The sequence below is a fragment of the Argiope bruennichi genome, chromosome 6 (assembly GCF_947563725.1).
Source record: "Argiope bruennichi chromosome 6, qqArgBrue1.1, whole genome shotgun sequence".
In the NCBI taxonomy this organism is placed as follows: Eukaryota; Metazoa; Arthropoda; class Arachnida; order Araneae; family Araneidae; genus Argiope; species Argiope bruennichi.
The window spans coordinates 129,933,431-129,952,014 of NC_079156.1; the positions used below are offsets into that span (position 1 = coordinate 129,933,431).

General features: G+C 32.2%; 1 protein-coding gene across 1 annotated transcript; it reads left to right on the forward strand.

Moving 5' to 3' along the window:
• Nucleotides 1–196: 196 nt before the first annotated feature.
• On the forward strand, nt 197–11,044 carry LOC129972960 (uncharacterized). The gene is made up of 4 exons (XM_056087287.1): nt 197–282; nt 6,967–7,542; nt 9,185–9,341; nt 10,962–11,044. Exons 1-3 carry the CDS (start codon nt 271–273, stop codon nt 9,209–9,211), a joined length of 615 nt encoding a protein of 204 aa, XP_055943262.1. The 5' UTR covers nt 197–270; the 3' UTR covers nt 9,212–9,341; nt 10,962–11,044.
• Nucleotides 11,045–18,584: the final 7,540 nt, after the last annotated feature.

Sequence of the window (18,584 nt, forward strand, 5' to 3'; positions counted from 1 at the left end):
TGGTTTTCCACACTCCGTTCACTTTTGATTGTTTAGAAATCTGCAGTTAATCATTTCAAGCTTAGTCGCGCCTCTTTCGAAAACTGATAAGGATTTTTGATAACAATAATCTTCGGCATTTAAAGATTTGTATGAAGGCCAAGAAAAAGAAATCGCATCTCTTGCAGGTTTGCGAAAACGGTTTTTCACTGAATTTAAGAGGATGTTGCTCAGTATAAAAGGCATGCTTACAGAGTGTTTCTTCGGTAATCTTCTGAAACTTAGGAGAGGATGAAGACTCTGGTAAGTGCATCTCTTTGTGAAGATATCGATCTTTTCACTGTACTGATCATTTTTTTAGTTTAAAGTTAATAGCGATATTCCTTGAAAATCGTATCCACGAAAATATAATTCTGTTATTGATAAATTTACTATGTAATTTGTTTTAAATTTTTACTGGAAAGTTTTTTTAATACTTCATTTAGGGAGATTTTATGCATCTTTTGTTTATAATAATGTTATGCATCATTCAGCTTTTATGAGTTCGGGTTTAAATTCGGGTTTTAAATTCCTATTTCAAATTATGTTCGGGGTCTATGTCATGTTCTTTTTTCGGGGTTTCAATTCCTATGGATTAAGTTCTATATTAGGTTAATCGCATGTGAAATTTATGTAGTGAATCCTTCAAATATAACGATATTTACTGTGATGCAATTATATGCAACTTTCTTCGAACAAATGTTATTTAAAAAATGATACTACTTTGTATCGCATACTTTTTTGCACGTCTGTTAACTGAATTTTTATATTACGTAGAGTCGTGACTATTTATTATAGTCTCTTCATACACTGACATTGAAATGGGCAAAAACACTTCCTTATAAATTTCTTTCAAGCCAGATAATCGAGAAACTTACTTCATTTTAAGAAAACTCAGCGGAATTGTTGACTTCACCATTCAAATAATTATTCTTCACAGTATAATGCACATTTCCTTTCACTCTTGTAATTTTTATTCTATTATCAGATTTGAAATTCGTTTCATTGAACATTACTCAAATAATTACATTTCATTGACATTAATTTATCAATGCATTTTTATCCTATTTCAACCAAGATATAAAACTTTAATAGTCATGTGCGGGAAAAGTTGCTGCAGTAATTTGCGTTGTCTTTTTAGCGTTTTCTACCAGCAGAACGAGGAATACGCGCCACTTCAGCAACAATTATTGGGTATTTATCGGCATCAGTAATAATTTTAAAGAGTATAACTAATGAAGAAAAAAATAATTAAATTTAATCGCTTTCATTTTTACCTTGAATTTTTAATACAGTTCATTCTAAAAGTAAACGACCACTGAATACACTAAAAATACATTAAGTGAAAAAAAAAAGACTTTTCTAGATTTATGTTTGACTGAGAAATGCTAATATAATAAATATAATTTCCTTTGTTCGAAAATTTAGGCAAAAGTTATTTAAATTTATAAAACTTAGTGTCCATTAGTTAATACTTAAATTTGTATCGTTATTTAATTCCTTTTTAAAAAGTTAAATGAATGTAAATGAATTTTTGTAACATAATATTTTCGGAAGTTATAGCGAAATATCGCCGCATTTCAGCTTTGATATTTTTATATTAAATTTTAATTTATATTTCAAAAAAAAATCTGTAGTTACATTTCCATAATTAGAAAAGGCACCAAATTCATTAACTGCACTTCAAGTAGTCCGGTTCTGTAGAACGCCAACATACTTCCAGGTCCGTCTTTGTTATGAGTAGAAATAAACATAGAGTAGTAATATTTCAAATGAGTCGTTTCTAGGTGCTTAATCTCGATGAATTTTCGAAAAAGCATTTTCAAATTTTAGTTATCATGTAACAAATACTATTTCTGTGACCTTAAGCAGTTACTTTTAAGGTTTTTTTATTACTCTTTAAAATTTTTACTAATCCAATAGCAATTTGAATTTCAGCTTTAGTAGGGAACTTACTAAGCCATAAAACTCCAGTAGCATCCTTGCTGAATTCATGCACCTTCACAAAAGATGTTTAGACATAATGAAAACTCCTTCATCACGAAAACACATTCGTTATTGCAGTTTTGTATATACTCAGCATCATCATCATATTTGGTTATACAGCCCAGGTGATCCAGTGCCTTCGTCTGTGGTTGATGTATATGGCGCCAATGCTTTCAATCAAATAAATCTAAATGTAATCGCGCCATTCTAATTCTATTATGTGGTTTTAATTTTCTAACATCTAACATCTGAAATCAATTTCTAGCTTTCAATGAGTCGGAGATATCATAAAGCGCAGAATAACATTTATTGACGAACACGAAATAACCAACACGAACACAAAGATACATCGTTCTATGTTACATCTCTAATTAGACATTACAAATTCTGAATCGCTAAGTATAAAAAATTAAACGTATAAAAGTTCTACTGGAACTGCGCATGCGCCGGTTTCCTGATGACTACAACTGGAATAGGGGCAAGGCATCTCTCAGATGGAACATTCCGGCCTTCGTTGGAGAGTTGTCCAACACCTTCTTCAAAAGGGAGTGGACAGAGTCTGTTGATACTTCGCCGAAAAATTCTTTTAAGGATTCTGATGTCTGCGAAACAGACTAGTCCATCTGCTCCAGGATGTAACCTTTCAATTCGGGCCAAGTTCCATTCCATGGGCTCTTACTATTATCATTCAGGAGTGCCAATTGTCGAGGTTTGATGTGCAGTTGAGGTTAGTTTCCATTTAGCTCGAGACTGCAAAGCGTTGAGCTATTCTTGGCTCCATCTTTCCCAAAATTTGGATCTAAGAGAAAGGATAAGAGACCATCTAGAAGATAAAGAATTGTTAGTCAAGGAATAACTAGGTTCTGGTATTGACAAGAGTGGTGCTTCCACCAAAAAATGGTCAGGAGTCAAATATTGAAAATCAGCTGGATCGGCAAATACAGGACACAATGCTCTTGAATTCAAAACTGCTTCAATCTGTGTCGCCAGCATAGTAAGCCCTTCAAAAGTCAACACTGCTGATTTAGTAACCTTGAACAGAATCCGTTTCATATTTCCAATTTCGGCCTTCCATAATCCACCCAAGTGAGGAGATGCTGGATGTATGAAGTTTCACACGATACCTTCTTTGGCACAAAATCTTTGCACGGAATCCGATTTGCATGCTTTCAGTACGGAATCGAAAATATTTTTTGCACCCTTAAAATTAGTGGCATTATCACTCCATATGATTGAGAGTTTCAACCGCCTAGCAATGAATCTCCTAAGACAAGCTAAAAAACTCTTAGTAGTCAAATCAGACACTACTTCAAAATGGATAGCCCTTCCATTAAAACATAGGAAAATTTCAATGTATGATTTTAAAATCACTTTAGATCTTTGCAGATTAGGTTTAGTAATTATGGGACCAACGAAATCGAGTCCCAGCTTTTCAAATGGTAGAGATGGGATGACTCGGTCCCTGGACAGGTAGCCATCATTTGGTTAATAGTTTGACTTCTAGCTTTAAAACAAGTGAAGCACCTATTTATCGTACCTCTGAATCGATCTTGTTCAGAAGGTATCCAGTATGATTGGCGAATAAGGAAAAGTGTCGTCTGCGTGCCTGAATGTAAAGATATTTTGTGAAAATGTTTCTTTGATCAAATCTGTGAAATGATGCGGCTTAGGTAAAAGCAATTGATGTTTCTGGTTATCTGACAGATTTGAAAATTTTAATCTCCCCCCCCCCAAGTCGTAGCAGCACATCTTTGTCAAGAAATGGATTTGGATATGAAATTTTACTATTCTTCAGAATTTGATGATTTAATTGTAAACACTTTATTTCAGACTAAAATTCAGATTGTTACTAACATCTTTCTAGCATTTTGTATTTCGATAGCACTTAAATAATCTTTATTTCTATTGGTCATATTAATTTTACTGTTATTAACAAATCTTAATCAACATGCAGTGATTCTAACTAATTTATCAAATGAAAAATATTTTTTAATTAAATCATTCTCTGATGGGCTCTCTACAGCTATTGAAGTTAAAGCAGCTCTTCTACAAAGCTTGTAATTTTCTATGTTTTCATTATCTAGCAGTTTTGACAGTTCCAAAGATATGGGCCAAGAGTGTTCATTCTGTGCTAACCAATCAAGACCATGCCACCAAAAATCACTATCTCGAAGTTTGGCTGCCGACATACCTCTCGGTATCAAATCGGCTGGATTATCTTTTCCAGGACAATGACGCCATTCTTTTGGGTCAGAAAATCTTTGGATCTCTTGAATTCTATTTTTCACAAATGGTTTAAATCTGCTAGGAGCGCCCGTGATCCAAAAATAAGTTATAGACGAATCGTTCCAGAAGTAATGAGTTATTGGATATTTTAGGGATTTTATTACACAATCTTTTTACCAAGACAGCACTCATTAACTCAAGTCTATTTTACTCAAGTCTTAACGAGGATTCGAAATAGTTTTTAATGGAAACACTCTGCACTTTGATGCTAAAAGACTAGTAAAACCCTTTCCGCCCTTTAATGCTACTCGAAAATGCACAACAGCTCCATAAGCTTTCTTAGAGGCATAAGAAAAACAGTGCATTTGAATGTTATCCATTTCAGTGGAATGAGCATCTCCAAAATAGTAACGGGGTATATTGAAAGTATTCAGTTCTAGAACTTCCTCACACCATTCATTGCAATCAGTGTCTAATTCCATTGGGAAAAGTCCAAACCCAAACACCACAGTTCTTTTATTAAGATCTTTAATGTAAATATAAATGGTCCTATACAATCTACAGGGTCAAAAATACTCCCTGCAGCTTGCAAGATGTTTCGTTTAGTGTTCATTCGTTTTGAGAGAAATTGTATTAAACTTTCATCATCAAAATGAAATAATCATGATCAGAATTACATACAACTCCTAGTGCCTCAGAAGGCATTCAAGTCTCGCTTTAGGCTGAATGGATTGACCAATGTCCATTCCGATATCTATCCATCGACCACGCAACTCAAATGAATAAGTCTGCCACTTTCTTAATACTTGCGTCCTTAAAAATCTTAACATTTTCTAAACTTGTTTTTAATGCTTCTATATTTTGTCGACCACTAATTTAATCAGCGACATATAAAGAATTCTTTAAAATTGCAAAAGTTTCAGTAAAGTTATCAACATACTTTTTCAAGTGTTGCTTGATTGTTGCAGTGAGGAGGAATATACTTGAACTTACCCCGAAAAAAAATGGGTCATTCTATGTATCATCAAATTATATCCTTCTTCAGAGCCATCTGGTTCCTTCTGCCAAAAAAATCTGGTCGCATCACGATCCTCTTCATTAATTTCTATTTGGAGGAATGCCTGCTTTATGTCAGCAGTAAATTCTATAGGAATTTCACTAAATCTAATCAAAAGAAGAAAATTCTCAGTGTTTAAATTTAATAAAATATGTAAACAATCGTTCAAGAATGGTTCTCCTTTACCATGTCAAGAGGCAACAGCAACGGTACGTCATCTACTTGTCGTCTTATCCTTACGAATCACTGTACTATGAGGCAAATAAAATGTTGGTTCGTTCGTCTTTTTGTTCAACCCACGCGTAACTTTTTCAAAAAGGTCCTCCTTTAGATACTCATCCAGAATAGTTTTGTATTCAATGAAAAGCAAGGGGCCATTGAGAAATTTTGTTTTTAAACCTAAAAGCATTTTTTGAGCAACTTCACGATTATCGTGTAACTGTTCCTTCAAACCAGGTTTCCACGGGAGTTTTACGTTGTATCTGTCCTTAGAGAAAGTAATTCCTGATTCAAATTCCTGCATAATTGCAACGTCAAAAATATTTTCATCGGTATCAGTCTCAAAGCTTAAGATTTCTAATACCCCAAATTTTTTTAATTAATCCGATATCATTTTTTCTTCTGCTATAATTTTCATTTCCAATATTTGATTTGTGATGTCGATTTTTCCTTGGAGGCATCGACCAAATAAAGTTTCAGTGGCTACAAGCTTATCATTTTACCTTTTTATTCTACTAGTAAATATATCATAATAGTAATCAGCACCCACTAAAAGCACAATTTTGTTATTTCTAAATTCATATCAATCAGCAAGCTGTAATCCTTTTAGATGTTTGTTTAACTTCGGAATATTTTCATTAGGAGCAGGTAAATAAGTTGCAGTTATTTGTTCAGTTTCTAATGCTTCAATTTCAATATTTAAACTCGACATTCCGGTTCATTATTCTTTTTATATTATAATTGCAATGGGAAACTGCGGATACAATTTTATTCTCTGCGTTAATAGTTTTGTTTTCCAATTGATAACAGAGCGATCGGTTATGCTTCTTGTTAAAATTTTCACACATATCTCTTTTTCTACAGAATTTAATTCGATGATTTTGTTTTAGACATACGACACGGCGACCCTGCTTTCTTAAAATATCCTTTTTTTTTTCATCTATTGTTAAACCCTCACAAAATTCTAAAATATGTTTACCATTGCAATCTTCACATTTTTTTCTCGACAACTTTTGCTAAATATTCATGAGTTTTTGACGAATTATGATTCCACAGAATGCGATTTCTATTATATTGCCGGTCATTTGTAAAGTTTTGTCTATCGCATGAATTATTTTGATCGTGTCTAGGATTTTTAAAATCAACGTTATAAGTGATGGGTTCTTTTTTCTTTCACCTTTCGAGCCACTTAGAAAAATAGATAATTCTGTACATTCTATTTTAATTTTTTAATGCGATATTCCATGAAAATCTATATATTTTATGAAAATATAGAAAATACATTACATTGGGGCAGTTGGGAATAAATACTTTAAACATTTCAAATTTCGCAAAAATTCTGAAATTTGAAATGTAATGTATTATTTAAATACATCATTTATCCATAATCTTCAATCATAAAAGTTTTGGAATTACTGATTTCAAATTTGAAAATGTATCTTTTGATGTTTATTTTTCAGGTATTTTTACTCTTGGTTTTGACGCAGTGGACAAGAGCCGCTCCTGTGAAAGAAGATGGCGGCTCGTCCTTGACGTATCGATGTAACTGCAGAGGGTATGATGACGACGACGGTTACGGTTACGGTTACGGTTACGGTTATCCAGATGATGATTATGCAGACTATCCAGGGGACCGGATGGGAAACGGCAAGCGCCCAAGTGGTTGTATTAAAGGCATAGTGATTATTCCTATCCCCGGACCTGGAACTGGAAGGCCCTCCCCAAAACCACCAGGTCAGATACCACCAGCCCCTAAGCCACCAGGCCCGAGTCCACCGGGCCCGACTATACCAATCCCGTGGCCTTCGTTCCCGAGACTACCAGTCCCGTGGCCACATGCCATTCCCCCTATTATGACGCCACCAATCATCACATGTCCTCCTGGATGGATACCACATCCACCTGGTCACCCTATTCCAGTTCCACCCCCTGCTTACATTGTACCACCTAATTGGTATCCCCATCCACAAAGTGTGTATCCGATTCCACATCCGAATGTTCCGCAACCGCATCCGCTTCCTCCTCCACCCAGTCGGGTAAATATATATTTATTCTAGATTCATTTCATGATAAACTGTTTTTTTTAGCGTACTACAGAAAGTGGTAACAGAAAAAGAAATGCATCCAAGAATAAAATGAAATGAGCCAGCCATTATGAAAAACCTGGCGTGGAGTCATGACAGAAAAATGAAAATCTGCATCGTGTTTCCGTGAAGCGGAATTCTGAATAATCAGAGAGAGCCGCGGGCAGGCATTTGAAGAAATGGCGCTGGTCTAATTGCCATATAACAAAAAAGGAGGAAAACACAAATTACATGGAATTTTCAAATATTTGGAACACACTGCGTGTTTACTCTGAAAAAAAAAGACTAATTTCCAATCAGATTAATCATAATTAAAGTTGAAATGTAAATATATTCGAATATTAATATTTTATTTATGACTTTATATTGTATTCCACTTCTTAGGTCTTCCAAATTATTAATTTTTGATATGTTTCTTTGAAATCATTTGTTTTCTTATATTTATTTCTTAGAATTAAGTATTTTTATATATAATTAAGAATACATCAATGAAAAATTACGGTTAATTTTTTCAAAACATAATTTCTTAGTCATCTTTTCCAAAAAACACAGAAAGTTAAAAAAAAATTTTTAAAAAATTATGCTTTTTTTCTAAATGATACAATATCAAAAGAAAAAAAAAGAAAGAAAGAAAGAAAAATCAACAATTCATTTGTTGCAGGAAATTTCTGAAAACGGTTCCACTTTTAAGAATAATGCTTGTTTCTGATTATGAGTTCCGTATGCTATTCAAGACGAACATAAAGCTCGTTTAAAGAGTGATTCGTCATCTAGCTTTGTAAATGCTTTGGTTCCTTAAAGCTTTTTTGTAAATTTTCGTTATCCTCTGTCATAAAACCTATAAATCAGAACCCAAAATAAATCATACCTTTAGCTAAATAATCATATAAATCATATATATCATATAAATCATACGACTTCTCATATCAGCCTATTTTGTAATTTGCTCCAAATGTTTTTCTCTCTTCATGGACCATTAACCAGACATGTCTACATGAATATGCGGCCGTCCGGTACATGACGGCTACGTTTGCCTAATGGTTATTAATTTCATACGATCGTCACTATCACGGACATAACAACATACCCATATAAAAGGATCTACTTTAGCCCCTTGCTTGCGTAGATGACATGATAATAAAGTATTTCATAAATTCAACAATCTCTATCTCTATGAGCAAAAAATAATGTATTCCGCAAATGGTCATATTTTCATCTATCTTGGTGTCTTTAGGGTATAAATTCCGTTGGATCCTACGAAAGTAGAATAAACAGTACATTTGGATAGATATCGCCTCCAAAAATATAGTTTTCAGTAAATTTTAATTTCTTAAAACTACAGGTTTGAAAACAAAAACATTATTTTCTTACAGAACTCGAAAGAGATACGATATCAATTATAACATCTAATCCGCAGCTCTCCCGTTAGGATTTAACATTTATAACCAGACATAAAACTAATTGTCGCCAAAATGAAATTTTGTGTAGAGAACAATCGTTTCAGCTTGGCGACAATTGCAATGTCTCTAATAAACAGCTACGAAATTTCAAAAATTATATATTTGATTTTTATTATTTCATTGTTCATCTTTAGAGGAGATGTGTATGCACTTATGACTAACGTTGTGGTAGCGGCGGCGTTGTTTGAATCTGTGGAAACCAAAATTATCCTGCTATTCGGCTTCGAATCCCTTTCCGTTTCAAGAAATTCGCACGCCGTCGTTACAAGGGCAATTGTGGAAACCGCTAAAGTAAGTTCCATTATTTCGATGATTTCATTTTGCTTCTTAAATTTTAATGTTTTTACTTCGTAATGCATTGAGTATGAAAGCATTTAAGGGTTGAATATTATCCAAAAAATGATATTTTTATATGTTACAAAATTGCCAATCTGATATAAATTTATGTAAAATTTGTTCAAAACAGTTAAAATCACAATATTTAAATGAAAGCAATGTAATTATCTCTTGGACAATGACACTTAAGAAAAGAAACTTAAAAAACACGTAAAATAAAGTTTTCCGAATATTAAATAGAATTTAAACAAACAATTTATCGAAATATGAGGGGTTTTAAGAGCATATTTATAGCGAAAAAGTATTAAATTGTTTTTGTGTATGAATAAAGTTTTGGGCAGTAATTGTAAATATTAAAATACCGTTGTAAAGTTTTAGAAGGTTAATTTTTAAGTCACAGTCGCAACAATCTTGTTTCAAATTTGATTCTGAATTTTAACAGAATATAATTGTTTTGTTTATTATAAGGCCATTCATAGCAACGTCTACTGAGTTAATACTTGAAAGCGTTTCAACCCTGAAGGAATGTCAAGTACAGTATTCGAGATAGCATTTTCTTTTCTGTCATTCAAAAAAAGGCATCCGAAAAGGAGGGAAAGGTAAAACAATATCATTCTGAGATGCTTCCAGCAGAAGAAAAAATCGTTTCCATATCCTCAATATTTTTCGTGTCTGCAAAGGCCGAAATAGATTCCGAAATACCAAGAAAAAAGTTTAGAGTTTTCAATTGCTGTTCGGGTTTACATTTCAATGAAAATAAATTAATTTAGAATTTCAGAATAGAATACTTGCTTTGTGGACTAAAATAACTAATCTCTATCCATTTAGTGCTTGATTGTAAAATATTAGAGGAAAATGATCCTATAGCTATAGTTTTATGTTTGGAACTTAACATTTTTTTTTTCTTTTTACTTTTCCCAACTTTCCAATTTTAAATATCAGTTAAAAATTTAGGCTCTCAGTTTAATGATTTATTCGCGCATGTGGTTACATCTAGAATTGAACAGAATTGAAAACAATTCATCTTTAGTCTCCATAAATTTCGTGGTAAAAGATTAAAATATTAAAAGCTTTAGGCATGATGCAATGAATGCGTTTTTATGTGCATCTACATTGGGACATTTTACGTTGAACTTCATCTTCGTAAGTTGGACATGTTATGTCTTTTCTTCAACAGAAGTAGCCAACCCACATCATTAAAAAACTGTGATCAACTCCCTTTGTTTTCTGACATCGGGTGCAATCCTGAATCACCTTAGTTTGGTTTCATTATATAAACAACAGTTTATTTATTCTTTTTGTTTTTGCACTTTTTCCAACTTTATAGAATTGCTGGCAGGAAAACAGATTTTTGAATGAAACCATTGTTTTTTTATACAAAAATTACAGCAGGCTTATAAAACGAATTTTTTTTCGGTTAATGTGTATTATGAGTTCATAAACATGATAATATGGTTAACGTATGATTTGAAAATACTCTTATCAGCTTTGAAACGAATTTTATTTTTTAAATAATGAGTTTTTTTTTTCTTCTTTAAATTTCAATGAAACTAACATTCTTCCTTTCCATTTCAGGTAATTAAACGAAGAGAGAAAAATTATGTGCATGAAAATAAATAATATATTATCCTGCATAAAATAATGTTGGTCTAATAAACAGCAAAAACTAATCTGTTTTCTTTTATTTGTGTAGTAATTTCCTATGTATCAAATACATGTCTCCGTGTTCTATACTGCAAAATTCAAGCGAACAATATCCCTAACTCTTAATGGCAGCTCATGGCTAGTTTTAAATAAACCGCTATTTTTAATTATTAGAAAAGAAGTTTCCAGTTATCGCACATTGGAAATCAACCCTTTCATTTATTCCAAAGAGAATGGAATAATTTTTGTTAAAACTTTTACAGAGTGAACACCTTGCAGAAGATATTTAATCGTGCGATCTTGGTGGTGCACCCCTGAATATGTATTTAGCTCCTTAATGAATGGTCACAGCTACTTTGTGGTAAGGTCTCGGCTTCGGCCCCGAAGGGCTTTCTGGGAGAAAAGGGATTTGATGCAAGTTAATTCCGACCAATCCATGAATCCTCCTGCCACTCTGGTGCGAAAGTTTCGATAGGGGCTACCTGTTCAATTGACGCCATCGTCTTCTGACCGTGCTTCATTGCACCAAACCATGATTAGTTTTATTTTCAAAGTGGGTGTCGTTAGTTATAATTAATTCATATTCTTAATTTTACATTAAGAGTTTTGGATTCAAGAAAAGCGATCATTTATCTCTTACTGTACTTCTCGGACACATAATCCTACTACAGAGCATGCGTGGGCGAATTCATGCAACTTATTAAACGAAATTTGACTCATAACTCTCTCTTTGTTCACAAGATCATGTAAAAAATTTCATTTATCTAATTTTCTCACCTTTTTTTATTCATTTATATATATATATATATATATATATATATATATATATATATATATATATATATATATATATATATATATTAGATTGATGAACAGTAGATTAACTGACAGATTTGATTGAAAATTTGATATACTTCACACGCTAAAGCCATGAGACGCTAAAGCCATGAACCCCTTTTTACTATCCGAATACTGTACGTTTCAAGGGATCCAGTTTACTTGTAATCGAATAGGTGGAACAAGTTTTCTTTCAGCATCTTAGTTTACCTACAATCTACATTTTGGTTTAAAGAGCATTTATAATATCATCCTCGTAGCTCCTCCTGGAAATATTATTCAGAATTTCTGTTTTATGCCACAAATGAGCAAATTTTAGCATTCTCCTAAGGAAATTAGACATTTATTACAAAAGTTTCATATGATCCTGTACGTGGAAATTCCTTGAATAATTATCCAAGTCCAGAAGAATTGACGTGGTCAAAAATATGCACCCATTAGTAAGCAACAACGTCTTTGCTTCCTAATGCCTGAAACTTATTCCTTATTACATAGATTGGTCATTAATGTTGAAATTAATGTTGAAAACCAATTCAGTAAAAATCCTAATCGGTAAAAATTATTTAATGAATATCAATAAATATTTTATATTAAAAATAAAAATACATTTGTTTGCACATAAACTTCCCGAAATTAAATTATTTGGAAGTACATTTCTCTATAATTCTTTTGACTCTTTATAAAAATCAAGATAAAGTGGCTGATAATCGATATTCCAATTCTATAACTTTCTCTAGGAATATAGAAAAAAAAGTTAAAAATCGAAATCTTTGTGCAAATTTATCAAATCATTAGATAAATCAATAAAAATCATAATATATTAAAAAAATAATTTTTTGGATAAGCATTATATGATTTTTAATTATAGTTTTAAATAGAAATAAGAATACTCTTATAACTTCAAAAATCAATCCAAGAGAGAATAAATCAAAATGCAGACGTATTGATTTCAAATTCTGGTGAATGCGTCGAAAATCGTTTTGGAGATTGGGACTAAGAGTTTATTTTTTACATGAATAAAACAGAAATGGAAGGTTGCCGACTTACCAACGGAATTCAAATGCGGACTCTCCTAGGTTGAAGCGCCGGTCGTTAATAGGAAATAAACGCAAAAATAAACTCCCATTATTATAAAAAATAGTTATATCTCCCGATCCAGAGTTTTTGATAACAGTGGTGAGTGACACTGTAAAGCACTGAGCATCCAAGCTCTATTGGTCATAATAATTCTGAATACCCGCAGCAATCCAGAACATGCATTCCGTGTTGAAATGCATATTTATATTATTTTTATTGAAGGGCAGGAATACATATATGATTCATCAAAATTCATTGAAATCTATGCTCGAAAAAGAGATCTGATTGATTCCACCCAAAATGAGGAGAATTTCTTTATTACACTTGCTTGCGCATACAAGCTGATGAAGGATTTCTCTAAAAAGTGACGCAATCTTCTGGTACGTTGTGCAATATTAATTGAAATGCATGGTCGAAAAAGACATCCGATTGATTCCACGCAAAATAAGTAAAAGTTCTCGACTACATTTGCTATACGCACACAAGTTGTTGACTCATTTCACTAAGGAATGACGCAAACTTCTGGTACATTGTACGACATAAATAGAAATCTGTTGGAGTTTTTCAAAACAGAAATAACAGAGTATAAAAAACCAGGCATGTAGATTAAAATCAAATTCTTTCAATGAAAAAATAAAAATGTCTGCATCTTGCAGAGTATACAGCAACGGAGTCCGTTCTTTTAATTTAAAACATCCAATCACAGTTCATCCGGAAATACAACGTACTTCCGCTTACAAACTGATCTAACCAATATTACTTCTCCTCTGGGACCGACCTCTGCTTGTTTTGAATATGCAACATTCGGCCCCATCGGTCACAGAATCCATATTAAATATATGCTTTATTAAAGAATAAAGTTTCTCTTTCACAAGAAATTTTGTTAAGAAATCAGCCAAATTTCTCTTATAATTTAAATATTTAAGGTAAAATTCATTTTTAGATAATAATTTCCGAATAAATGTATATTTAATATCAATATGTTTCGTTTCATTAATCTCAACATTATTTTTAGAAAAATGAATGGCAGCTTGGTTGTCGCAATATACTTCAGGAATCTCAAAATCAATTAAATTAAGTTCCTTTAGAATTCTTGAATACCAAATAATACATTTTACACTCTCAGTTGAAACTATAAATTCTGCTTCCACTGAGCTTAAAACAATACATTTTTGTTTTTGAGACTTCCAAACTATAGCTACATTTCCAAAAAAACATTATATAGCCACTAGTTGAGTATATATCATTTAACTTGTATCCTCAATTAGAATTTGAATACATAGTTAATATATTACTTCTAGTATATGACAAATTTATCTTATAGTGTCTAGTTTCAAACACATAATTTAATATAGCAACTACGACATTCCATTGATGATAAGTATATCCAAAATTGTGACACAGTGTTTACAGCCAATTCAATGTCCGGCCTGGATCTATTCGCAATAAAGTATAAGCATCCACTTAGAGTTCTGTACGGAAATTGTCTCAACAGTTGCGTTTCCTCTATCTCATTTTCTTTTACACCTCTATCTGGTAAAATACAACCTACTTTCAAAGGTAATGAAACTCGCCTTTTATGTAAATGTTTTAATCTTATCATAAGTTTATTTTTATACGTATTTTGATGCAAATACACGCAATTCCCTGCTTGCTCAAAACTTACACCCAGAATGTATTTAACTGGTCTTAATTTGGTTATTTCTAATTTTCTTTTCAAATCTGAAATTAAATTTTCAAGAACTCTTCGCGATTTGCTGTAAACAACTCTATCATCTACATACACTAATAGAATACAATCAGTTTCAGTATATAAACCATTACGTAGCTCATTTTGCTGAAAACCAAGTTTTATTAAAATTTTATTTAATTCTATATTCCACTATCTTCCACTTTGATGTAAACCATAAATACTCTCATGCAGCCGGCCAACATGATCCTTGACATCCAAACATGATTTCGCATCCTTTCACAACAAATCCTTCTGGATGCTGCATATAAACAAGAGTATCAAGTTTTCCATATAGATAGGAGGCTTTGACATCTATTTGAGAGTGGTTCCAGGCTAAAATACATACTAACAAAACAAATAAAAATTTTACTACATCAAAATTCACAAGTGGTGCAAAAACTTCAGTAAAATCAGCACCAGGTCTTTGCTTCAACCCTTGTTCAACTAGTCTCGATTTTGTATTTCCTCACGTTATTTTTCTCGTCATGCTTAATATTAGATACCCACCTACTACTTAAATCTTTCATATTAGAATTTGGCTCGACTAGATCCCAGACCTTTCTACTGTGCATCATTTCAATTTCCTCCGATATAGCCCCATCCCATTTATTTTTATTTGGAGAATTTTGAGTTTCTGCATACGTTTTTGTAATTTCACATGTATATCTCATGTTGAAAAATATCATCTATACAGTTCACTTCATCTAGAGAATCCTAATTAGTTTCTTCCTCACTATCTGATTTTTGTTCAAAACGCGTATTTACTGTCTTTGGTTTAAACTCAAACTGATCTGGATCAAATGCTAAATTGTTTTTCTCGCAATATCTTTTAGCATCGTTTAATGATCCAAGTCGTTCTTTACGAGGTGGATAATAGTATACGTCTACTCTCTTGCTTTTATTTCTAGGTTTTTCTAATCTTTCCCAAGTTGAAATATCTAACAAGGGCAAAGTTTCCGGTAAAAAAGTTTTATCATCCTCTAACTTCGTATAACTATCGTGTTTCAAAGTTCGATTCAATTGATACCAAGCATTATCATACCTTTCAATTTTACCAAATAAAGTTTGAACCCCGTTTTTTGTTTCATCCATTTTAACATAATACTTTCTTCAATTTTTCCTTCTTTTGGTAAGCATACCCTATATCCTCTCCTACATACTGCATAACTCATAAATATTCCAATCTTAACTTTTGAGTTGCAATATATTCCTATAAAATTTTGGAACATACACAACTGAAGTTTTTGCAGTATCGAAGAATTCGGAGCAGTTCCTGGTAGATTCAGCTTCTACTTCTCATTTTTGTTGTGAGCGAGATTGGTTCAAGAACTTCAGAGAACTTTCCCCCAATAAAACATTATTGGCTGATGTGAAGCACACATGTGAAGTTAAAGGGGTAGGTGATATTGATTTTTGTATTAAAGATATTAAAGGTAATGTGCATATAACGATAAAGATGTTTTGTATGCTCCCAACATGAGGAGAAATCTAATTAGTGGAGCAAAAATGGATCTTGCCGGTTTAAAAATTAATTGGTGTAATGATGTTATGCGGGTATATCATTCTAATAATGAATATTTCTTTTCTGTATTTCGGCAAGAAATGTAGTATATGGTTATTCTTTATTAGAAAATGTAAGGCATACTAGTGTAGATTTAGATGTAATACATAGAAGATTATGTCATGTTAATGTTCCTATGATTAAGGATATGAGTAAAAATCATTCTGTTAAAGTGTTAGAGCACGTAAATGTTGAAACGAAATATGAGCCTTGCATTGCTTGTAATCTAAGCAAAGCAACTAGTACTTCACTAAAGAATGTTGTTTATAAAAGGGAAACAATATCTGTTTTGGAAAAGGTGCATATGGACTTACGGGAACCAGCACCTGTAAATTCTTTGGGAGGAAGTAATTATTTTTTATCGATAATTGATGATTTCTCTAAGAAAGTGGATATATTTACTTTTAAGAATAAAAACGAAGTCATTACAGTTTTTAGAAAATACTTATCTAGGGTAGAAAGAGAATTGGGTTTGAAACTTAAAAGTGTTAGAACAGATAACGGCATGGTGTTCTGCCATCAAGAATTTGAAAAATTCCTAAGAGAGCTTGGTATTAAAAGTGAACGAAGAACTATTTTTACACCAGAATTAAATGGTATCTCAGAATGATTTAATAGATCTAGTATAGATGCAGTCAGAACTTTGCTACAGGATAGTGGATACTAAAAGCTTATAGGAATAAATTGCAACACAAAGCTAAGATTGGAATATTTATGGGTTATACAGCAAGTAGAAGAGGATATAGGATATGGCTACCAAAAGGTCGGACCAAGAGGTGCAACATTATTGGTTAGATCAGTTTGTAAGCTAAAGTACATTGTATTTCCGGATGAACTGTGATTGGATGTTTTAAATAAAAACAACGGACACCGTCTGTTTATAAGCCATTGCTGGATACTCTGAAAGATGCAGACTTTTTTATTTTTTCATTAAAAGAATTTGATTTCAATCTAAATGCCTTGTTTTTTATACTTTGCTATTTTAGTTTTGTAAAAATCCAGATGATTTCGATTTATGGCGCATAATGTACCAGATGATTGCGTTACTTTTTAGAGAAATCCTTCATCAGCTTGTATGCGCAAGCAAGTGTAATAAAGACGTTCTCCTCATTTTGGGTGGAATCAATCAGATGTCTTTTTTGAGCATAGATTTCAATGAATTCTGATGAATCATATATGTATTCCTGCCCTTCATTGAAAATAATGCAATACTTATCTGAAAAACAATTGTTTTAATATATTGTGATTTTTGTTGATTCATCTGATGATTTGATAAATTTGCACTAAGATTTCTATTTTTAACTTTTTTTTTTTTTTTTTTTTGTATTTCGAGAGAAAGTTTTAGAATTGGCATTCGATTAATATAAAATATTTATTGATATTCATGAAATAAATTTTACTCCGTTGGATTTTTACTGAATTGGTCTTCAACATTAAAGGCCAATCTATGTAATCTATACTTATAATAAAGCTCAATGTGTGTGTGGGGGGGATGTTGGAGCTCAACAGGCCAGACCGTTTGACCTACAGCTACCAAATTTGGTACATGTATACCATGGAGCTCGGGAATGTGCACCTGGGGTCCCTTTTTTGGAATTTTTAATTAGAATTTTGATTATTAATTAAAAACTAACTTTCCCGCCAAAAAAAATCTTTTCATTTTCCCCACCGTCAATTGAGCAAGGCTTCGGTTTTTTTCCCCACACTAATGAGGCTAGGGTTAATATTTTTCGGCCGATTATTGCAAACGATTCGGTTTATTTTCTTAAAGTTTCATGCATTTAAAATTACACATTATTAATTTATCGATCTTTCAGTTTCATTCTGAAGTACTTTTGAATTAAAATAACACAGAATAAAGGAAATTAAAAACGTCTAATCTGCATAGCGTTACCCCAACTGGCGTAGAAAAATTCACGCATTTGCGTTACCGTAACTGGCGTTGAAAATTCACGCATGCGCATTATGTTCTGATTGTTGACAACGGATTCTGAACTTGATTTAAATTATTTTTATGTTAGTTGTGCGCTTTTGTAATTAAATTGTATTTATGTTAGTTATATGTTTTTGTATATGCTTATAGTTTTAAGTATATCGTTTTTAAGTAGTTTATTTTAACCTGTTTTCGACCGATTATTTTAAACGATTCTGATTATTTTCTTAGTGTTTGATGCATTTAAAATTAAACATTGTTATTTAATTGATCTGCTCATGATGACTCTGAGAAAATTTTGTTGACAAATTTTTGATATAATACATAAATTAAAAAAGATATTCTTTAGTGCCCATAAAGTTTAAAAGCTGAGTGACTCTGTTTTCAGTAGTCATATTATAAAAAAAAATGCCT

Bases quoted from the DNA above. Each gene is read 5' to 3' on its own strand.
- LOC129972960 (XM_056087287.1), top strand. The intron at 7,543-9,184 runs GTAAATATATAT...GTTCATCTTTAG, and splicing joins TTCCTCCTCCACCCAGTCGG to AGGAGATGTGTATGCACTTA.